This window comes from Borostomias antarcticus (assembly GCF_949987555.1).
Source record: "Borostomias antarcticus genome assembly, chromosome: 7".
NCBI lineage: Eukaryota > Metazoa > Chordata > Actinopteri > Stomiiformes > Stomiidae > Borostomias > Borostomias antarcticus.
In genome coordinates this window covers 4234536-4257313 of record NC_140240.1, presented here as the reverse complement: position 1 = coordinate 4257313, position 22778 = coordinate 4234536, and the positions used below count along the sequence as shown (strand labels likewise).

Below are 22778 nucleotides of genomic sequence, written 5' to 3'. Positions count from 1 at the left end.
CACGTAGCACTTTGTTTGTGTACAAAACACACTGGAAAGTGATGTGGGTCGATGCTCATCTTATCTGAGTAATCCGCTCAAATCTGTGAACGTTCCAGGTATTACTGGGCCAGAGAGGACCTGTATATCCAAGCAGTAAATGCAGAGTTCTTGTATGGATATGAGTACCTGGGCAACTCAGGACGCCTGGTGATCACGCCACTCACAGACAGGTACAGTAAGCCCTGGTCATCACCCCACTCACAGACAGGTACAGTAAGCTCATCACCCCACTCACAGACAGGTACAGTAAGCTCATCACCCCACTCACAGACAGGTACAGTAAGCTCATCACCCCACTCACAGACAGGTACAGTAAAGCCCTGGTCATCACCCCACTCACAGACAGGTACAGTAAGCTCATCACCCCACTCACAGACAGGTACAGTAAGCTCATCACCCCACTCACAGACAGGTACAGTAAGCCCTGATCATCACCCCACTCACAGACAGGTACAGTAAGCTCATCACCCCACTCACAGACAGGTACAGTAAGCCCTGGTCATCACCCCACTCACAGACAGGTACAGTAAGCTCATCACCCCACTCACAGACAGGTACAGTAAGCCCTGATCATCACCCCACTCACAGACAGGTACAGTAAGCCCTGGCCATCCCTGTTTTCAGAGAGCAAACTGCCAAGTCAGCCCCTAAAAGGAAACTGTTAGGAGCCTGGAGCTACTGAGCTGCCCCACCAGCACATCCACTCTGAACTATGAACACGTCACCCCCAGGTGCTATCTGACTCTTACGGGGGCGCTGCACCTGAAGTTCGGGGGGGCTCCTGCAGGGCCAGCAGGGACAGGGAAGACAGAGACCACCAAAGACCTGGGGAAGGCCCTGGCCATCCAGACGGTGGTCTTCAACTGCTCCGACCAACTGGACTTCATCGCCATGGGCAAGTTCCTCAAGGGTCTGGCCAGGTGAGGCAGAACTTGCATATAACGTAATATATTGGCATATTGGAAATGGCATAATGACATAACCCAACATACTGGAATTTCAGTTCAGTTGTTACAAAGGTGTATGAATTCAGTCGTTTTGATCTCCTACATTTCACATTGTATTTCCATACGCTTACTACGATGGACATCCCTCTCTTGCAGCTCAGGGGCCTGGGCATGTTTCGATGAGTTTAACCGCATTGATGTGGAGGTGCTGTCAGTGGTGGCGCAGCAGATCACCACTATCCAGAAAGCCCAGCAACAGAGGGTGAGCCAAGAAGATACTGTCAGACTCCCAGATGATACATGACAAATAGATACCGCCAGTGAATGGGTATTCACATTACACACATACAATCCTAAGCATTACACTACTAAACATTCTTATTAGTATGCGTGTTTTCGGTGTGTGTGTGTGTGTGTGTGTGCGTGTGTGCGCGTGTGCACAGGTGGAGCGCTTTGTGTTTGAGGGGGCAGAAATTCCACTGGTTGCCTCCTGTGCTGTCTTCATTACTATGAACCCTGGCTATGCAGGACGCACAGAACTGCCAGACAACCTCAAGGTAGCCTCCCTGTTTAAACACCCTACAGTACAGTGCGTTCCTTGGCTGTCACATTATGATTGAACACCCTGCGCTCCTTTCACAGAGATCCTATTATTGAACACCTTCTGCCTGTCGTTCACAGGCCCTGTTCCGCCCGGTCGCTATGATGGTGCCTGACTACGCCATGATTGCTGAGATCTCCCTGTACTCCTTTGGCTTCAGTGACGCCAAAGTCCTCTCTAAGAAGATCACCACCACCTTCAAACTGTCCTCAGAGCAGCTCAGCTCCCAGGTGCGTGGACAATGTCAAATTAAATTTGATTTAAAGTGCATTTAGGTGCATGAGGGTCCAGCAGTGATAGTGTTGTACTGTAAACCGGGTCTTATCATGCTTTATCCTATGCATGCAGGATCACTATGACTTTGGTATGAGAGCTGTGAAGACTGTCATCTCTGCTGCTGGAAACCTGAAGAGAGAAAACCCTGATATGGATGAGGTAGGTTTGTCAAAAAATATGACTTGTCATTTTTCCCTCCAACAAAATAACAAGCAGCCTAATTTCTTACCGTCATCTAGGAGCTGATCTGTCTGCGGGCCATACGAGACGTCAACGTTCCCAAGTTCCTCCAAGACGACCTCAAGCTCTTCAACGGCATCGTGTCTGACCTCTTCCCCAAGATCAAAGAGGAGCCCATTGAATACGGTAGCCTGGAGGAGTCAATCCGCAACATCTGTGCCAAGAAGCACCTCAAGGATGTGGATGGTTTGTAATGACACACACACACTCAAACATTTTTTCTGTGTCAAAATGAAAGCATTTCATCATATCTGCCGTAGAGCAACTGTATCTTACAGATGAGGAGGAAAGCTCAGGTAAATGACGATGTTGTTCCACATCTCATCTCTCCCATAATGATAATGTAGGGTATATCACCAAGTGTATCCAGCTGTATGAGACCACTGTTGTGAGACATGGCCTGATGTTGGTGGGACCCTCTGGCTCTGGTAAAACCAAGGTCGGTACCCGGTACATTATCTGTGTGTTGGTGTGTACAGTATTTGTTTGGCTTGTGAGAGTTATGACATGTCAGTTTGGTGTGTGTTTGTGCGTTTAGTGTTATGAGATCCTAGGTGCGGCGATAACTGCTCTAAAGGGCCAGCCGTCTGTGAGTGGTGGTGTGTATGAGGCCGTTCATATGTACGTGCTCAACCCCAAGTCCATCACCATGGGGCAGCTCTACGGAGAGTTTGACCTGCTGACTCACGAGTGGTGAGAACTTACACACCCTTTGCTCAATAAACTACTTATACCCTCTGCTCAATACCATAAACTACTTACACCACGCAAAATACTATAGATAGTACATCATTTATACAACTCACACACACGCACACGCACACTCAGCCCTCCCTTGGGTCCCTATAGGACAGATGGTATCCTCTCATCTCTGATCCGTGGCGGAGCATCCACCATGGACGAGGAGAAGAAGTGGTACATGTTTGACGGGCCGGTGGACGCTGTGTGGATCGAGAACATGAACACCGTGCTGGACGACAACAAGAAGCTGTGTCTGAGCTCTGGAGAGATCATCAAACTCACAGACGTTAGAAGAGCTTCCATTTGACTTCCTCTAACCTACTGTATTTCCTTTGAATGGAATTCTAATCAAACAGCTGTGTTATCTTGTGTGTGTGTGTGTGGCCCTCCAGGTGATGACGATGATGTTCGAGGTTCAGGACCTGGCGGTGGCGTCCCCCGCCACGGTGTCCCGCTGTGGGATGGTGTATCTGGAGCCCAGCATCCTGGGACTCGCTCCCTTCACTGAGTGCTGGCTGAAGAGAGTCCCCGGCCCTCTCCGGCCCTACACAGACCAGCTCAACTCTCTCTTCACCAGGTTCCTCCAGGTAGGACAGAGAAGGACATGGAGAGAGACAGGCAGAGAGAGACAGAGGGAGAGGGAGAGAGAGAGGGGTCTGTAAGAGATTAAAAAAAAGAGAGCATCTGTCTCTGTCAAGCCCGTGTCAGAGATTCAGAGATATTGAGTCGGTCTGTCGTGTGTTTCTCTAGGACTCTATCAAGTTCTTGCGGGAGTCAGTGAAAGAGGTCATATCCTCCATGGACAGCAACCTCACCTGCAGTCTCCTCAAACTGCTGGACTGCTTCTTCCAGCCCTTCATCCCGAGAGAGGTTGGCGATGCACTCTAGACTTTGGTGAAAGTGTTGTGTATTCAGTAAGAGTTGTGTGTAGGGTTGAGGTATCTCCTACCTCTGTTTTCCTGGGCAGGGTGCGAGGCCTCCTCCCCAGGAGAAGCTAGACCGTCTCAAGGAGCTTATAGAGCCCTGGTTCATCTTCTCCCTTGTATGGAGTGTGGGCGCCACGGGAGACGCCCCCAGCTGCCAGCGCTTTAGTGCCTGGCTCAGGGGAAAGATGGCAGAGGAGAAGGTGAGAAACCACGATGAAGCCACCCCCTCTATGTGCAGTGGAGTTGATCAAGTTCAAACTCTTTTCAAGGTCTGTGTTGATGCAATTATACTTTATGTGTCCTTGTGTGTTTGCCTGTGTAACCATGCATATTGTGTGTGTGTGTGTGTGTGTGTGTGTGTGTGTGTGTGTGTCCTGCAGGTTCAATTGTGTTTCCCAGAGGAGGGCTTGGTGTATGACTACCGGCTTGATGATGCAGGGATCAGTAACCTGGGAGAGGAGGAGGAAGAAGAGAAAGGGAGGAAGGTTAGGATTTCAAGAATATAATCAAGAAACACTGAATGGTGGAACAAAATACACTGTAAAGTTACAACATCACATCTATGATAACGATCCAGTACTGTCATAAAAGTTGTCTGTTGTGTCATGTGCTGTTAGGTGCACTGGGTCAGCTGGATGGAATCTGCCCAGAATGTGGTCATCACCCCAGAAACCAGCTACTCTGACATCATCGTGCCCACCCCAGACACAGTGCGCATGTCCTTCCTGATGGACATGTTACTGTCCAATAAGAAGCCGGTAAGTGCCCCCTACTGTATCTCTCACTTCCCTAAACCCATCCCACTGAGCTGCGTCATCCTATCCTATCCCTGACTAGGTGCGAGTAGGGTGTTGTTGTAAACCAGTCGTCCGGTGTTGACCAGGTGCTGTGTATCGGACCGACGGGCACAGGAAAGACCCTCACAATGTCAGACAAGCTGCTGAAGAACATGCCGCAAGAGTACATCACACACTTCCTCATGTTCTCCGCTCGCACCAATGCCAACCAGACTCAAGATTACATCGACAGCAAGCTGGACAAGAGGTACCGTAGACCGTCACCTAGCGATTACGTCTCGTTGAACTTCTACAGTACGATCGGATCTTTGAGGTTAAGTTATGTCTTAGTGACCACTGAGAGAAGGATGCTGGTGTGTTTGTCAGGCGGAAGGGTGTGTTCGGGCCTCCCTTGGGGAAGTACTTCATCTTCTTCATTGACGACCTGAACATGCCCATGCTGGAGACGTACGGGGCCCAGCCCCCCATTGAACTGCTGCGCCAGTGGATGGACCACGGAGGCTGGTACGACAGGAAGCAGATAGGTAAGGACCCCCTCCACCCACCGCTATAGAGTAGGGAAGAGAGAGATAGCTTGACAGCAGAGTGTCAAGTTGTTCTCTTTCTCTCTGCCCTGCTCTGTTCTGCAGGGACCTTCAAGCACTTGGTGGACATCAACTTTGCCTGTGCCATGGGGCCTCCAGGAGGAGGCCGAAACCCCATCACCCAGCGCTTCACCCGCCATTTCAACTTCCTCTCCTTCAACGAGATGGAGGACGCCAGCAAGAAGAAGATCTTCTCCACTATTCTGGGGAACTGGATGGGTGAGTCAGAATGATAGCGAATGGGAATCTAACTTAAGTCCATTCCAGAAGATGGTCGTGAGAGGATATTGAGGATATAGGAGAGGTGTTAGGTTACTAAACTTGCTACGGTCAATGTTTGTTTGAGTTTATACCCTTCTAATAGAGTTGTTGTTCTTTTTCAGATGGAAATATTAGTAAAAAGGACCCAGGCAGTAAGTCAGAGAGAGGAGAATGAGGGAAGACGAGGAAGAGAAGAGAGATAGAGACCATAGAGATATCTGATTCTATCCATCATTATTTGAGTCACTTATATTGCTTTCTAGTAGGCCCTGAGGGTTTTTTGGATCCGAAGGAAACTGAAAAGTCTGAGATGCTGTCCCGTTCTCCTGCCCCAGGACCCGTTCCGGAGATCCAGCCCCTGAACGGGCCCCTGGTGGACGCCACCATCCAGGTCTACTCCACCATCACCTCCCAGCTGCTCCCCACGCCAGCCAAGTCTCATTACACCTTCAACCTCAGAGATCTCTCCAAGGTCTTCCAGGGCATCCTGATGGCTGAGGTCGGCAAGATAGAGGTGCTGGACTCACTCGAAATCCTCTTTCATTTTATTTTATGTGTATGGTGTGTCTTGGTGTTGAATGGCCTTTTGTCACACACACGCCTTAGAAACTAGTGCAGTTGTTGAGCTGATGAGGTGTGTGTGTGTGTGTGTGTGTGTGTGTGTGTGTGTGTGTGTGTGTGTGTGTGTGTGTGTGTGTGTGTGTGTGTGTGTGTGTGTGTGTGTGTGTGCGTGCGTGCGTGCGTACGTACGTACGTGTGTGCTCAGGACAAGATGCAGCTGCTGCAGCTGTGGTACCACGAGAGTTGCCGGGTGTTCCAGGATCGTCTGGTGAACGCCGAGGACAGGGACTGGTTTGACAGGCTGCTGCAGGCTCGCATCCAGGAGTTTGGCTGCAGCTTCGAGGAGGTTGTGCCCCATCAGCCTGTCCTGTTTGGAGACTTCATGATCCCGGGGGCAGACAACAAAGTCTACCAGCTCATTGAGGACAGAGAGAAGGTGAGGATCTCTGAGCGGCCTGTGTTCCTAACTAAAGTGTCAGGACGGTAGTCAGACACCAGTAGAAATTTAGATAGAGACAGTCGAGTGGATTCGTTGTGTTGATCCCATCCCTGTGGTTCGTATCCCCAGCTGGTCAGAGTCATGGAGGAGTACATGGACGACTACAACCAGATCAGCACCACCAAGATGAAGCTGGTGCTCTTCATGGACGCCATCCAGCACGTTTGTCGCATCAGCCGCATCCTGCGCCAGCCCCTGGGCAACGCCTTGCTCCTGGGGGTGGGGGGCAGCGGGCGCCAGTCCCTCACCAAGCTGGCCACTCACCTGTGAGGCGTGAACTTAAGTTACTACTGTCTGTCACCGGGACATTGAAGGGGCGTGTGTGTCTCGTTTCCCAGATTCTCTCTCATACTCTTAGTCCCCCCACCTCAGGTCAGACTACGAGTGCTTCCAGATCGAGCTCTCGAAGAACTACGGCCACGCCGAGTGGAGGGAGGACATCAAGAGCATCATGTTGAAGGCTGGCCTGCAGAACGTACAGATCACCTTCCTGTTTGTGGACACACAGGTAAGGGCCCTTCACCCTCGTTTCCTTTTTATGCTGTCGCACTTTCTCATAATCAAGCTCGGATCAAAAACGCCTCTTTACCTTGTTTTAATGTCCAATACAATTATGCAAGTATAAAAAGATATATGAAGAATGGTAAATGGTAAATGGACTGTACTTATATAGCGCTTTTATCCAAAGCGCTTTACAATGAAGGCCTGTCATTCACCCATTCACACACACATTCACACACCAATGGTGGCAGCTGCCATGCAAGGCGCTAGCCTGCTCATTGGGAGCAATTTGGGGTTCAGTGTCGTGCCCAAGGACATTTCGACATGCAGTCAGGAGGAGCCGGAATTCGAAACCGCCGACCCTACGATCATTGGACGACCCGCACTACCCCTGAGCTATACAGCCGCCCCTAGAAAAGCCGCCCCAAGAAAGCGCAGAGATGTTTGTAGTGCTGTAACACTTCCATTCGACCTGTTTGTGTCCAGATCAAGAGTGAGTCTTTCCTGGAGGACGTCAATAACATCCTGAACTCGGGCGACGTGCCCAACCTGTACGCGGCGGACGAGCAGGAGCGGATTCTGACGGCCATGAAGCCGGTGGTGCAGGACCTGGGCCAGCAGCCCACCAAGGCCAACCTGATGGCCGCCTACATCAAGAGGTTCCGCAGCAACATCCACACCGTGCTCTGCATGAGGTGAGCACGCCTCAGCGACTTTTATGGGGTCATAACCGCTTAAATCCGACCCCTACCCCCTTTGTCGTGTGATCTTAATGAATTCTCCCTTCTTTTCTCCAAATGCTTCTCTGGACCTCTGTCCCCCTCCCTCGCCCACCCCTTCTTCTCTCTCCTCCTCTCTCTCCGTCCGTAGTCCTATCGGGGAGGTGTTCCGAGCGCGCCTGAGGCAGTTCCCCTCCCTGGTGACTTGCTGTACGATAGACTGGTTCAACGCCTGGCCAGAGGAGGCGCTGCAGTCCGTGGCGGCCTCCTTCCTCGGCGAGTTGCCAGAGCTTGAGGCCAGCCCCGAAGCTATGAGAGGCCTGGTGAGGACCGAATGCATGTGCGAATGTGCGTGCATGACCTTTAAGGCATGACCTTTCATTTCACCTTACCGTACCTGCTGTGTGTTCATTCCCAGACTATGATGTGCGTGGAGATCCACACGATGGTGGCCAGAAAGTGTGAGCAGTACCTGGCCGAGCTGTCCCGCTACAACTACGTCACGCCCAAAAGCTACCTGGAGCTGCTCAGTATCTTCTCCGCTCTCATTGGCCGTAAGAAGCAGGAGCTGCACAGTGCTCGGCAGCGTATGAAGACTGGTCTGGACAAGGTGAGGCTCGGATGAAGACATCTGGCCTCAGGTCTGTGGGTGTCCGTCACGGATAGAGGACTGAGGAATGCCTCTGTGTGTGTGTATTTGTGTGTGTGTGTGTGTGTGTGCGTGTGTGTGCATGTGTGTGCATGTGTGTGTGTAGCTCCTGAGTACAGCGGATGATGTGAGTAAGATGCAGGAGGAGCTGGAGATGATGAGGCCTCTGCTGGAGGAAGCTGCCAAGGACACAGTGGCCACCATGGAGAAAATCAAAGTAAGAACAGAAGAATAGAAGCAAGCAGTAGAGCTTGTTAACCACTATCTCCAGTCTACCAGCGTATATGTAAACCCCCCTGTGTGTGTTGACAGGAAGACACGTTGGTAGCTGAGGAGACTCGCGTGGCGGTGCAGGCTGAGGAGGCCAAAGCCTCTGAAAAGGCGCGCGTTGCCCAGGCCATCGCCAGCGACGCCCAGAAAGACCTGGACGAAGCCTTGCCTGCCTTGGACGCCGCCCTCACCAGCCTCAAGTCTCTCAACAAGAACGACGTCATAGAGGTTCTACGCTCTCCTCCTGTCACCCATAGTACTTTTAGTGTTCTCCTTCATGGCTTTGTGTAGTTGCGTCTAATTGGCTTATCAGTGGAACTGGGGTTCTGTAGGTGCGGGCCATGCAGCGTCCTCCCCACGGGGTGAAGCTGGTTATTGAGGCAGTCTGCATCATGAAGGGCATCAAGCCCAAAAAGGTGGCCGGGGAGAAGCCAGGCACCAAGGTGGACGACTACTGGGAGCCCGGCAAGGGCCTGCTGCAGGACCCCGGGAAGTTCTTGGACGGTCTTTTCAAATTTGACAAGGTAGCCGTTCTGAAATGTGCACTGTGCTTTAATTGTCATTCAGTGTCAACATTGATTAATCTGATCTGATCAAAGTTTTATCCAACAATGACTGACATCATCAGCTTTTCTCCCACTAATCATCTCCTTAGGAAAACATCCCTGATTCTGTCATCAAATTAGTGCAACCCTACATTGATAATGAAGAGTTCCAGCCAGCCTCCATAGCCAAAGTGTCCAAAGCTTGCACCTCCATTTGTCAGTGGGTGCGAGCCATGCATGTGTACCACTTTGTGGCCAAGGGTGTTGAGCCTAAAAGGGTAGGACTTTCTTCTTATTTAGTTGTTCACATATCACACAAACTGCACTACCCAGTTTGTCACCAGTGGGAAAAACTTCTGCGCGTGCGTGCTTGCATGTGTGTGTGTGAGCAGCAAGCCCTCCAGGAGGCGTCGGAGGACTTGGCTGTGACACAGCGCATCCTGGACGACGCCAAGGAGAAGCTGGCGGCCGTGGAGGACGGCATCGCCACGCTGCAGGCCAAGTACCACGACTGCCTGGCCAAGAGAGACGAGCTGGACAACAAGTGCCAGCTGTGCGAGAACCGCCTGGTCCGCGCAGACAAGGTCAGAGAGTCAACAAGGTTCTCGTATGTGCTCGCCTTAATGAGCGAGTGTTGTCTGCTGTGCCTGCTTGGGGATGCTGAGTCGGCCCTAACTGTGTGTGGTGTGCTCTGTCGTGTGTGCCTAAAAGCTGATTGGAGGGCTGGCGGATGAGAAGGTGCGCTGGAAGGAGACGGTGCAGCACCTGGAGTTCATGGTCAACAACGTGGCCGGAGACGTGCTGCTGGCAGCGGGATACGTGGCCTACCTGGGACCCTTCACTGTGGGTAGTGCTCACGACAGCGTGTGTACTATATGTGTGTGTGCTCTGCATGTGCGCATGTGTGTCTGTGTGTTAAGTGTGTTCTTTGTTCTGGTTAGGGTGAGTATCGGGCGTCCATGGCTGAGGAGTGGCTGCGTTGCTTCACAGAGCTGGGTGTCCCTCATACCGAAGAGCCCAACCTGATCAGCACCTTGGGGGATAAGGTCAAAATACGCTCCTGGCAGGTACGAACCAGCTTACTATCAAATAACACAGATAAAAGCCTCCTGGATGTGTTTGTGTGTGTCCTCTGTGCTTATCTAATTGTGGCGTGGTGGGGTGTGTATAGGCCTAATTATGTGTTTGGTTGAATGTGTCTAGATCACTGGTTTGCCCAAGGACAACCTGTCAGTAGAGAATGGTGTGATCACCCAGTTCTCCCAGCGCTGGCCTTTGTTCATCGACCCACAGGGACAGGCCAACAAGTGGGTCAAAAACATGGTGAGAGCCTCTGTTCGCTCTGGTGCTCTAGTCTCCTTCTACCCACAGAGGAGTCAGACAGACAAACCTGTGACCAAGAACAATAACAGTGTTTACAGTATATTTCACATAGGGGACACTATATGAAAGACTGTATCTTGCTTGTTGTTATTTTAGTACGGATTTTGACAGTGGCACATTATCTCTCACTCCCATTTTGGCCAGAGACAAAAGTATAATTCACAATATATCTGGCCCTGTGTTCTGTTCTCTCTCAGGAGCGTGACAATGGACTGGATGTGATGAAACTGAGTGATCGGGACTTCCTGAGGAGTTTGGAGAACGCCATTCGCTTCGGGAAACCCTGCCTGCTGGAGAACGTGGGCGAGGAGGTGGACCCTGCGCTGGAGCCCGTCCTGCTGAGACAGGTCTGTGCACTAACTAGAGCTTATATCATTATATCATGATTGTCTGATTGCATCCTACTCTAAGTTTATTTTCCACAAACATTTGGCGAACATTTCTTTTTTCACCAACATCTGGTTCTCCAATTGTGGGGTCACACCCCAAGTTTGAATACCTCTTAGAACATGGTTATTATCAATATCAACTCGTAAAGGCATAAGCAGGGGTGAATATTAACTTTTTGGCTCACGGTGAGTCACCTGCCAAGGGGACTGTAGATGAAAAAATCTACCGGCCAAGTATATTTTTTTTTCAGATAGCCTTCCGAAATATAGTCGCCAATTGGAAATTTTACCTGCATTTGGCCGGTGGCAGGTGTTAATTTTCAGCCCTGGGCATAAGACTTCTGAACTGGGACCCGTTCTGACTTGTGCCCCTCAGACGTACAAGCAGCAGGGCAGCACAGTTCTGAAGCTGGGAGATGCAGTCATTCCCTACCACGACGATTTCAAGATGTACCTCACCACCAAACTGCCCAACCCACACTACTCCCCTGAGATCTCCACCAAGGTCACCCTCATCAACTTCACCCTGTCCCCCAGGTACAGCACTCAGCCACCCGGCCTTCTCAATGGATGACACCACCACACCCACATCATTCATTAACTAAGGACCACAAGTAGTACCTCCCACACAGAACCTGATCTGAACCTCCTGTGTGTGTGTGTGTGTGTGTGTGTGTGTGTGTGTGTGTGTGTGTGTGTGTGTGTGTGTGTGTGTTAAAGATGCGTGGATGGAGTTTGGGCGCACCAAAATCCGCGTGCACTCATCAATCATCCACCCGCCACCCACCCGACGTCATTATCTTCTCAAATCTAGAGACCCACACCCAATCCGCCAAACATGAAGTTATTGTATTTACATTTAAATTATGTCCAGCTCAGCTGTGACCTCATTCGCTTTTCATATAGGCACATTTTCTTGACTTAAACAATTTAAAGATTATAGGCTCGCAGGATCTCGGTTGACAAAGTGGTCGAGGGTATTTGAGTGAGCTGCTGGCAGGTCTCGCGCTTTCTCGCAGTTGTTATAATATAATATATATAATTATAGTAGTTATTAAATACGAATATAACTGACAAATCCACCCGCCATCCACCCGAAATGAATCACTATGTTGATTTGTATTGGCCCACCCACCCGCGGATGCGGATATCCGCGGATGTCGCGGATATATCCGCAGTATTCGCATCTCTAGTGTGTGTGTGTGTGTGTGCGTGTGTGTGCGTGGTGCATGTATGAGCGTATTAATATGTGTGTGTGTGTGTGTGTGTGTGTGCGTGGTGCATGTATGAGCGTATTCATGTGTGTGTGTAAGTGTGTATGTGTACTTATTTGTGTGTGCATGTGTGTGTGTGTGTGTGTGTGTGTGTTCAGTGGTCTGGAGGACCAGCTGCTGGGCCGGGTGGTGGCTGAGGAGAGGCCTGACCTGGAGGAGGCTAAGAACCAGCTGATAGTGAGCAGCGCCCGTATGAAGCAGGAGCTGAAGGAGATCGAGGACCAGATCCTGTTCCGTCTCAGCTCCTCGGAGGGCAACCCCGTGGATGACCAGGAGCTCATACGCGTGCTGGGCGCATCCAAGATCAAAGCGGGAGAGATCCAGGTCAGTGTGGAGCATCATCGCTAGCCCACCCTGTCTGAACAGCGCCACAGTGGATGTGGAATAAGTTATGTTCGTCTCAGCCATAAATACTGTCACGCTGATACCCTGGAAATTCATAGATACATAGATTTATTAGGCTAGTCCTTTCAGAAATGCACATTGACTGAGGTGGATCAGTGATTGCTGCCATTTTTGCGTGATGTTCCTCATTGGGATGGGAGGATATAACAGCACCGCGCTGTCGTTGTCGACCCGGCAGGCCAAAGTGATGGTGGCGGAGGAGACGGAGCGAGACATCGATGCCACCCGTCTGGAGTACGTGCCTGTGGCCGTGCGCACTCAGATCCTCTTCTTCTGCGTGTCGGACCTGTCCAACGTGGACCCCATGTACCAGTACTCCCTGGAGTGGTTCCTGGGTATCTTCCTATCGGGCATCGCACACTCCGAGAGAGCAGGTACTGTAGAGAGAACACGTTCTCATTTACAGGTAGGGATAACTGGATTACAGTAGAACAACGTTATTGCCCACCGGGGTGGAAATTTGTCTTTGTCTTCATCAATCAATGAATTGACAAAAGGCTTAATAAACGTCATCAACATTGTGATCGGAGCACGAATACCACATTACTACAGGAAATATATGTCATGTTTTGAAGTGTTACATGTGCTACAACCTGCTAACATACAATACATGGAAATATCATGTGATAGAAACATATAACATAACATAACATCCATATATATGTGCTTGTTTGTGTGTATTTGTACTGTATTTGTACTGTATGTATATGTCCCTGTTTGTGTGTGTATGTGTGTGTGCACATATGTTATTCACGTTGTCTTTGGAGGAACGTAGAGCTATACCTGTTTTTGTTTGTCTTTCTCTTGCTTCTGTTCTCTTCTGTTGCTTACTTTGGTTGTTATATGTCTTTTGAATAGTGTCTTGTAAGCCCATATGGGCTGGGCTTTTTGAAGCATGACACTCTAATAAAATATATCAATCAATCAATCCATTGCCCTTGTCTGTGTTCCTCCCAGACACGGTGGCGCAGAGGATTGTCAACATCAACGAGTTCTTCACATTCAGCCTGTACTGCAACGTCTGCCGCAGCTTGTTTGAGAAGCACAAGCTCATGTTTGCCTTCCTGCTGTGTGTTCGCATCATGATGAACGAGGACAAGATAGACATGGTGAGCTCCTTCTGTCACCTCCTCCTCAACCTCCTAGCCCTGTTCTATCTTCCTCCAGTGTGCTGATACCCGGTGTGTGTGTGTGTGTGTGTGTGTGTGTGTGTGTGTGTGTGTGTGCGCGCGCGTGTGTGTGTGTGTGTGTGCGTGCGTGTGTGTGTGTGCGCCAGTCTGAGTGGCGGTATCTGTTGTCTGGAGGGATGCCCCAGCAGCAGCTGACCAACCCTGCGGTGAGCTGGCTGTCCGAGCGGGCCTGGCAGGACATCCTGGGTCTCAGTGCCCAGCCAAACTTCAGCAGCCTGGCGGACAGCTTCTCCCAATACATGCTTGGCTTCAAGAGGATCTTTGACAGCAACCAGCCTCACAGGTTCACACTGTCTCCACACCTTACCATATGTTAGCCATTTGTAGTGTATAGTGTGTTTAGTGCGCTTGGCTCAACTGATAATTGTGTGTGTGTATGTGTGTGCGTGTGTGTGTGTGTGTGCATGTGTGTGTGTGTGTGTGAAGGGAGCCTTTCCCAGGAGAGTGGAACAGGAAGCTAAACTCCTTCCAGAAGCTGCTGGTGTTGCGCTGTCTGAGGTCTGACCGTCTGACCCACGGCCTGCAGGACTTTGTGTCTGCTCAGCTGGGCCAGCGCTTCATAGAGCCACAGGTCCGAACCCCCTCTGGCAGTCACAATCACATTCAGATGTCACAGACAAACGTCTTTTTCCAATTTCACTAGCTTATAACTTTTCTCTCACACCCTAACATTTGACCTCTCTCTGTCGTTCCCTTTCTCCCACACAACTCTCTATCTCTCTCTCACCTCCCTCCATCTCTCTCACATCATCCCTCCATCTCTCTCTCACCTCCCTCCATCTCTCTCATCATACCTGCCTCTCTCTCTCTCCTCATCCCTCCATCTCTCTCACATCATCCCTCCATCTCTCTTTCACATCATCCCTCCATCTCTCTCATCATAACTCCCTCTCTCTCTCTCCTCATCCCTCCATCTCTCTCACATCATCCCTCCATCTCTCTCCTCATCCCTCCATCTCTCTCACATCCCTCCATCTCTCTCCTCATCCCTCCATCTCTCTCTCCTCATCCCTCCATCTCTCTCACCTCCCTCCATCTCTCTCATCATTCCTGCCTCTCTCTCTCTCCTCATCCCTCCATCTCTCTCACATCATCCCTCCATCTCTCTTTCACATCATCCCTCCATCTCTCTCATCATCCCTCCCTCTCTCTCCTCATCCCTCCATCTCTCCCTCACATCCCTCCATCTCTCTCCTCATCCCTCCATCTGTCCCTCACCATCCTTCCATCTCTCTCCTCATCCCTCCATCTCTCTCTCACATCACTCCATCTCTCTCTCCTCATCCCTCCATCTCTCCCTCACCATCCCTCCATCTCTCTCTCCTCATCCCTCCATCTCTCTCTCACATCACTCCATCTCTCTCTCCTCATCCCTCCATCTCTCTCTCACATCACTCCATCTCTCTCTCCTCATCCCTCCATCTCTCGCTCACCATCCCTCCATCTCTCTCATATCTCTCCATCTCTCTTATCATCCCTCCATGTCTCTCTCACATCTCTCCCTCACCATCCCTCCATCTCTCTCTCCTCATCCTTCCATCTCTCTCTCACATCCCTCCATCTCTCTCTCCTCATCCCTCCATCTCTCCCTCACCATCCCTCCATCTCTCTCTCTCCTCATCCCTCCATCTGTCCGTCAGACGTCAGATCTGTCCGTGGTATTTAAGGAGTCGTCCCCCTCCACGTCTCTCATCTTCGTCCTCTCCCCCGGCACCGACCCTGCCGCTGACCTCTACAAGTTCGCCGACGTCATGAAGTTCTCCAAGAAGATGAACGCCATCTCTCTGGGCCAGGGCCAGGTCAGGGCCGGGGACATCTCCCCCACCCTCTTACACCCAGGGGGAAAAGCTGGACATCACTATTCACATAATGAGCTCCCTCTCATTTGTCCTGCTAAGAAAAGCCCATCATGCCACCTCAGTGCTAATTACTGGGTCTATTTTGAGTGAGAGTATGGGGCCCTGTATCCCCGTCCAAACAGGCACATCATTCAGGTGTTCAGCATTGCAATCCAGCCCCAACATTTTGAGAAATGCTGCTATAGGCGATATACGAAGTTTGAACTGAATTTGCATTTGTTGATGTACCGTCTAGTCATGTATCTTTGACCTCTGCTCTGTGTTACTCTGTCCCAGGGACCCTGGGCTGAGGCCATGATGCACAGCGCTATGGAGAGAGGGAAGTGGGTCTTCTTCCAGAACTGCCACCTGGCACCCAGCTGGATGCCTTCCCTGGAGAGACTCATTGAGAACATTGACCCAGATAAGGTAGGACATACAAAAAGATCATCAAATAAGATTATCCAAGAAGAACAGGCATTCACTTTGTTTGACAGATGCGTGTGTTGAAGATGTAGACAGTTAGGTCCATAAATATTTGGACATTGAAACAGTTTTCATCATTTTGGCTCTGTACACCACCACAATGGATTTGAAATGAAACAATCAAGATGTACTTTAAGTGCAGACTTTCAGCTTTAATTTGAGGGTATTTACATCCAAATCAGGTGAACGGTGTAGCTGTAGGAATTACAAACAATTACGTGGTCCCCCCCTTTTTAAGGGACCAAATCCGAAATGTTGCCGTTAACTCTCAATATGAAATCCAAAGAGCTGTCACTATAAGTGAAGCAAGTCATCGTTAGGCTGAAAAATCAAAACAAACCCATCAGAGAGATAGTAATGTTTAGGTGTGGCCAAATCAACTGTTTGGTACATTCTTACAGTAAAAAGAAAGAACACACTGGTGAGCTCAGCAACACCAAAAGACCCAGAAGACCACAGAAAACAACTGTGGTGGATGACAGAAAAATGATTTCCCTGGTGAAGAAAGACCCCTTCACAACAGTTGGCCAGATCAAGAACACTCCCCAGGAGGAGGAAGGCGTATCTGTATCAAAGTCAACAATCAAGAGAAGATTTCACCAGTGGAAATACAGAAGGTTCACCACAAGATGTAAACCATTGGTGAGCCTCAAAAACAGGAAGACCAGACTAGAGTTTCCCAAAACACATCTAAAAAAGCCTGTACAGTCCTGGAACAACATCCTATGGACAGATGAGACAAAGACAACTTGTACCAGAATGATGAGAAGAGAAGAGTATGGAGTCGGAAGGAACTGCTCATGATCCAAAGCATACCACCTCATCAGTGGTATGTTCTGCAATTGTTCTGCAACTGCCAAGTGAGTCACATGACCTGAATCCAGTTGAGCAGTTGAGCACCTGCTGAGGTGTGAAACTGAAGGGAAACTGCCCAAGGAACAAGGGAAAGCCCAAAGAACAAGCAGGAACTGAAACCAGTTGCAGTACAGGCCTGGCAGAGCATCACCAGGGACAAAATCCGGAGTCTGGTGATGTCTGTGGGTTCCAGATTTCAGGCTGTCATTGACTGCAAAGGATTTGCAATGAAATATAAAAATGACAATTTGATTTATGATTATGTTAGTTTGTCCAGTTACTGTTGGGGGTACCACAGCAATTTGTGTAATTCCTACACTGTTCAATGTAAATACCATCAAATTAAAGTTGAAAGTCTGCAGATAAAGCACATATTGAATGTTTCATCTCAAATCCATTGTGGTGGTGTACAGAGCCAAAATGATGAAAATTGTCAGTGTCTGTCCAAATATTTATGGGCCTAACTGTAGATGGGATGTAAAGGTATGAAAATGTCATATCACAATTATAGTGACCAAAATTACCATGTATTATCACAGTATTGTTAAAATATGCTGAAAATGTTTAAAATGTATCATACACACTGAAATTATTATAATTGTTATTCATTCACCCAATAATTCACCCAATCCCTCACTCAATCATACACACACACTTTTTCTCCATTGATAGTATGCCTCTCTTTCTTGAATACAAAAATAGAAAATACAAAAATGAAAGGGAAACTAAACGCTATACGGACGACTAGCCTACAGCAGCAGAACAACTTGTAGTGTTTTACAAGAGTAGGTTACACTGAAAGCTTCAGGTTACATTATTGACAAGCTATTCACAAGTTAGACAGACAAACCATGACATTTCCATCCATTCCAAAGTCCCCACATGCAAGTTAACTTCATACTTAGTCCTCTAAGAAGGCAATACTAACGGTAATACTAACCATCTGGAATTTTTACCGTGGTTTACCATGAAACCGGTAACTGTTTTATCCCTAGTTACAACACAAATAGACACAAATAACGTTTTTCCCCCTGAAATTTCCATGTACCATGTCTCCCAAACGGTTCTTTTCTCCCCTCTCCTAGGTGCACAGGGACTTCCGACTGTGGCTCACCAGTCTGCCCAGCAACAAGTTCCCGGTGTCCATCCTGCAGAATGGCTCTAAAATGACCATCGAGCCGCCCAGAGGCATCAAGGCCAACCTGCTGAAGACCTATTTGAGCCTCACTGATGACTTCATCACAACCTGCAGCAAGGTCTGTATGGCTCACACCCATTCTCCCTCCTCCTCACCTCTCCTCTCATTCTTTGTCTCCTTCCCTCCTCCTCACCTCACCTCTCCTCTCATTCTTTGTCTCCTTCCCTCCTCCTCACCTCTCCTCTCATTCTTTGTCTCCTTCCCTCCTCCTCACCTCTCCTGTCATTCTGTTTCCTTCCCTCCTCCTCACCTCTCCTCTCATTCTTTGTCTCCTTCCCTCCTCCTCACCTCTCCTCTCATTCTTTGTCTCCTTCCCTCCTCCTCACCTCTCTTCTCATTTTCTGCTCATTCACAGTTCATGGTCAGTTACAAAACATCCCCACTCCTATTACAGTAGTTCCCTGCCAATACTGCATCCATCAGAGTATAACCTTAGGAAGACCTGTGTTCTTTGTGCTGTATTCTGTTGTTCAGAGGCAACCAAGCCTTTGGGGCGGCGGCCCCTAGGCTCTGGAACAGTCTGCCCTGGCACATTAGGTCTGCCCAGACCATAGAGATTTTTAAAGACTTTCTTCTTTAAAGACTCACCTGTTCTCCCAGGCCTTCAACTCAGGTTGAACTGGACACCCAATGCCCCCTGTATTGTACTGTATTTTATATTATGTATTGTGTATGATGTATTGTAGTGTTCTGTTGCATGCTGTGCTGTGTTTGTTGCTCTGGAGCTGTACAGCACTTTGGTCAACCTCAGTTGTTTTACATGTGCTTTATAAATAACATTTTAATTTAGTTGAGTTGAATAATGTTCATGTTGTTGTTCATGAGAAACCACTTTATCGACCAGTACCCTCCTCCACTTCTTCCCTCTCCTCTCACCTTGTCCAGGCTGCAGAGTTTAAGAGCCTGCTCCTGTCTCTTTGCCTGTTCCACGGAAACGCCATCGAGCGCAGGAAGTTTGGCCCACTAGGCTTCAACATCCCATACGAGTTCACCGATGGAGACCTGCGGATCTGCATCAGCCAGCTGAAGATGTTCCTGGACGAGTACCAGGACGTTCCCTACAAGGTGAGAAACTCTCTCACGTCACTCTCTTTATCATCTTCTCTGCTCTCTGTCTGCTGCTTTCAGCTTTCTTATACAGCTTAGTTTGCACCACTCTGCAGTTATTCACACTGTTTCCTTCTAATTTCTTCATGTCCTCTTCTGTCTTATCTCTGACCTGATACACAGTGCAAATGTTCCAAACACTGTAGGTTGTCATTGAAATTACTTTCTGATCATCCCAGATATTTGACCCATCACCCATGGGAAATAAAAACTCAGAGCAAGAGTAGGCATTTCTGTTATTTTCCAAAGTCAGAGAGACCTCCACATTTGTGTGTGCGTGTGTGCGTGTGTGCGTGTGTGTGTGTGTGTGTGTGCGTGCGTGCGTGCATGTGTGAGAGATAGAGATAGCGTGTGTGTGTGTGTGTGTGTGTGAGAGAGAGAGAGATAGCGTGTGTGTGTGTGTGACAAATCTCTTCATGACTGATTATGCCCTTGTTTTCCTGTCCATCTGTCCAGGTGTTGAAGTACACAGCCGGGGAGATCAACTATGGCGGCCGTGTGACTGATGATTGGGACCGCCGCTGCATCCTCAACGTGCTCGAGGACTTCTACTGTCCTGACGTGCTCTCCGCCGAGCACCAGTACTCCCCCTCTGGAGTGTACAGACAGATCGATACAGAGCTCGACATCACGGTTAGAACCACTGAGGGACAGAGGGGTAGAGTTGCTGGTACTTCAATCAATCAATCAATCAATCAATCAATCAATCAAAGCTTTATTTGTATAAAAAGTATATATTCTGTTCAGGGGTGTTCCCAGCACTAGCCATGTGCCAGTTGACAACCGTGTCCATTTAGCTTGTCTCTTAACGCTCTCTTGTGCGTCTTGTGTGTCGTGAACGACCTGTTAGTCATGTTGACTCTGTCTTCAGGGCTACCTGACGTACATCCGTGGCCTGCCCATCAATGACACACCTGAGATCTTCGGCCTCCATGACAATGCCAACATAAGCTTTGCCCAGAATGAGACGTTTGCTTTGCTGGGAGCAGTGGTGAAGCTTCAGCCCAGAGCAGCCGCCAGTGGGGGCAAGGCCAGGGAGGAGGTACTGTGTGTGTGTGTGTGTGTGTGTGTGTGTGTGTGTGTGTGTGTGTGTGTGTGTGTGTGTGTGTGTGTGTGTGTGTGTGTGCGTGTATGTGCGTGCCTGTGTGGCTGTGTATGTCTGCCCGTGTATGTGTGCCTGTGTGTGTGTGTGTGTGTGTGTGTGTGTGTGTGTGTGTGTGTGTGTGTGTGTGTGTGTGCGTGTGTGTGTGCCTGTGTATGTGTTTGTGTTTGTGGGTGGGCATTTTGCTCTTGGAGAGAATTACCTCATCAGGAAGAGATTCTCAATGTTGTTTGTATCAGTTTGTATTGTCTTCATTGTCCTGGCTGTATAATATTTATAATATTAAGTATATTTGTACTTTGCTCATTACTGGGCAAGGAGGAGAGTTTGAATTGCAGCATGACAGATGTACTCTGTATTTGTTTTAACAAAGCAGCTTAGGAAATGCCTTGGACACCATTCTGTTGACCTAGTGACAGAGCTAGACTGAACTATTTTAAACTACTGTAAATTATATACAAATATATAGTAATGTATGCTGTGTATCTGTCCTTGTAGATTGTAGAGGAGATAGTGGCCGGTATCACTGAGAAGATACCCCCGCCTATCAGTGTTGAGGAGGTCATGGCCAAGTACCCAGTCCTGTATGAGGAGTCCATGAACACAGTGCTGATCCAGGAGGTCATCAGGTATTACACTCCTCATGGCATCACACTCCCAGTGGCTCCTTCTCTCTCTCTTCACAGTCAGACAGGGCCAAAAATCATATTATCCATGTAACTCCATTCACTTTGCACTATTCAGCTTTCTAACTATCTCCCCTGTGCCCCCCTCGCAGGTATAACCGGTTGCTGGAGGTCATCTCCCAGAGCCTCAGTGATCTGGTGAAGGCTCTGAAGGGTTTAGTAGTGATGTCATCTGAGCTGGAGCTTATGGCCAATAGCCTTTTCATGAATGTCGTACCAGACATGTGGAAGGCCAAGGCAAGAATGAAAATACTTCAACATACACACACGCAAACCTCACACACACACATACTGTGAAAAGATTACGGTCACGGTTTCGTACCCGTCCACTTGATAAAACAACCTGAAAATGTTTTTAGGTCGCTAAACTCTGGTCCTCTACCCCATGTCGTTCTCCAGGCCTACCCGTCTCTGAAGCCCCTGGCCTCCTGGGTGTCCGACCTGCTACTGAGGATCAAGTTCCTGAAGGGCTGGATCTCTGACGGCATCCCGGCCGTCTTCTGGATCAGCGGCTTCTTCTTCCCCCAGGCCTTCCTCACGGGAACGCTGCAGAACTATGCTCGGCGATCCGTGGTCTCCATAGATACCATTGGTTTTGACTTTAAGGTGAGACTCATTGTCCCTCTCCCTCTACAGGCTGCATGGACATGAATCTCATTTGAGCAGAGGTTGCTCTTCCGACGAAGGCTGACTCCTTAAATATGTTTCCATGAGACATAGGCTGAACCCTGAAACTTCTCCTCTCCCATCTCGGCTTCTCCCCTTGCGCCTCCCCCAAGGTGATCAAGGAGTCGGCTTCTGAGCTGAGGCGGCGCCCTGAGATCGGCTGTTACATCCACGGCCTGTTCCTGGAGGGGGCCCGCTGGGACGCCGCGGTCGGTCGGCTCAAACAGTCCAGACCCAAGGAGCTCTACACAGATATGGCCGTGATCTGGATGGTCCCGGAGCCCAACCGCAAGCCTCCCCACTCAGGGGTCTACGTCTGCCCCATCTACAAGACCCTCACACGAGCCGGTCAGTGACAGGGGATCTCTGTATGCCAGCGTCCACATCACACATCCCGTGGCACCGATGGTGTGTTTGTGTTTGTGTGACCCTGGTATAGCACATTTGTGCATGCACTTGGATTCGTGCGTCTCTCTTTTAGGTGGTTTACTACTTGCCCAGAATAGCCCTACCGTCGTCTCCAATTACAAAAATGTCTCCAGAAGGTGTAGGCCAGTATTTTCCATCGTCAGCAGGTCGTTCTGTGTGGACCAGATGAGATCACTATGAGATCGCTATACCTGATTCAGTACAGCTTTTCACTATCCAGAGTTTTTCGTTCTAACCAAGCTGATGTTTTCCCTTTATAGGGACTCTGTCTACGACTGGTCATTCCACCAATTACGTCATCGCTGTGGAGTTGCCCACGGACCAAACCCAAAGACACTGGATCAAACAGGGAGTGGCCCTCATCTGTGCACTGGACTACTGAACACACATACACATTCTAACACTTCTTAGGATTTAAATGGAGGTGTTTAGCATGGTTTTATATTGCGGCTGTGCCAACCACCGTGGAGTTTATTGTAGCTATGATACTGTATTTTAAGCAGAAGAGCGAAAGGTGCTTCGTAACTCTTGTCTTGTTTAAGAATATAATGCTGAGGCACATGGGTTAGCCACTTTTGATCTTATGTGTAGTTCAATTCAATATAAATATT

The 22778-nt window shown here is 49.2% G+C and overlaps 1 protein-coding gene across 1 annotated transcript in view; it reads left to right on the top strand.

Moving 5' to 3' along the window:
• The window catches only part of dnah1 (dynein, axonemal, heavy chain 1), a gene marked incomplete at both ends in the record, with an annotated part of 32098 nt that extends 9549 nt beyond the window's left edge, over nt 1-22549 (top strand). The window contains 52 exons of the mRNA XM_084440975.1: nt 99-212; nt 774-962; nt 1146-1251; nt 1433-1546; nt 1671-1820; nt 1939-2025; nt 2106-2292; nt 2454-2545; nt 2645-2799; nt 2956-3133; nt 3240-3434; nt 3598-3717; nt 3815-3973; nt 4154-4258; nt 4391-4531; nt 4657-4817; nt 4937-5094; nt 5200-5373; nt 5538-5567; nt 5751-5929; nt 6182-6412; nt 6545-6741; nt 6848-6983; nt 7463-7671; nt 7847-8018; nt 8114-8305; nt 8451-8561; nt 8657-8842; nt 8947-9138; nt 9270-9437; nt 9552-9743; nt 9871-10002; nt 10101-10226; nt 10363-10482; nt 10740-10889; nt 11308-11468; nt 12304-12529; nt 12789-12984; nt 13568-13719; nt 13887-14083; nt 14227-14371; nt 15441-15599; nt 15936-16067; nt 18065-18235; nt 19063-19242; nt 19741-19917; nt 20156-20326; nt 20885-21015; nt 21165-21309; nt 21472-21678; nt 21852-22086; nt 22428-22549. Of these exons, the coding sequence (XP_084297101.1) occupies nt 99-212; nt 774-962; nt 1146-1251; nt 1433-1546; nt 1671-1820; nt 1939-2025; nt 2106-2292; nt 2454-2545; nt 2645-2799; nt 2956-3133; nt 3240-3434; nt 3598-3717; nt 3815-3973; nt 4154-4258; nt 4391-4531; nt 4657-4817; nt 4937-5094; nt 5200-5373; nt 5538-5567; nt 5751-5929; nt 6182-6412; nt 6545-6741; nt 6848-6983; nt 7463-7671; nt 7847-8018; nt 8114-8305; nt 8451-8561; nt 8657-8842; nt 8947-9138; nt 9270-9437; nt 9552-9743; nt 9871-10002; nt 10101-10226; nt 10363-10482; nt 10740-10889; nt 11308-11468; nt 12304-12529; nt 12789-12984; nt 13568-13719; nt 13887-14083; nt 14227-14371; nt 15441-15599; nt 15936-16067; nt 18065-18235; nt 19063-19242; nt 19741-19917; nt 20156-20326; nt 20885-21015; nt 21165-21309; nt 21472-21678; nt 21852-22086; nt 22428-22549 (8215 nt within the window). The remainder of the gene's footprint in view (nt 1-98; nt 213-773; nt 963-1145; nt 1252-1432; nt 1547-1670; nt 1821-1938; nt 2026-2105; nt 2293-2453; nt 2546-2644; nt 2800-2955; nt 3134-3239; nt 3435-3597; nt 3718-3814; nt 3974-4153; nt 4259-4390; nt 4532-4656; nt 4818-4936; nt 5095-5199; nt 5374-5537; nt 5568-5750; nt 5930-6181; nt 6413-6544; nt 6742-6847; nt 6984-7462; nt 7672-7846; nt 8019-8113; nt 8306-8450; nt 8562-8656; nt 8843-8946; nt 9139-9269; nt 9438-9551; nt 9744-9870; nt 10003-10100; nt 10227-10362; nt 10483-10739; nt 10890-11307; nt 11469-12303; nt 12530-12788; nt 12985-13567; nt 13720-13886; nt 14084-14226; nt 14372-15440; nt 15600-15935; nt 16068-18064; nt 18236-19062; nt 19243-19740; nt 19918-20155; nt 20327-20884; nt 21016-21164; nt 21310-21471; nt 21679-21851; nt 22087-22427) is intronic.
• Nucleotides 22550-22778: the final 229 nt, after the last annotated feature.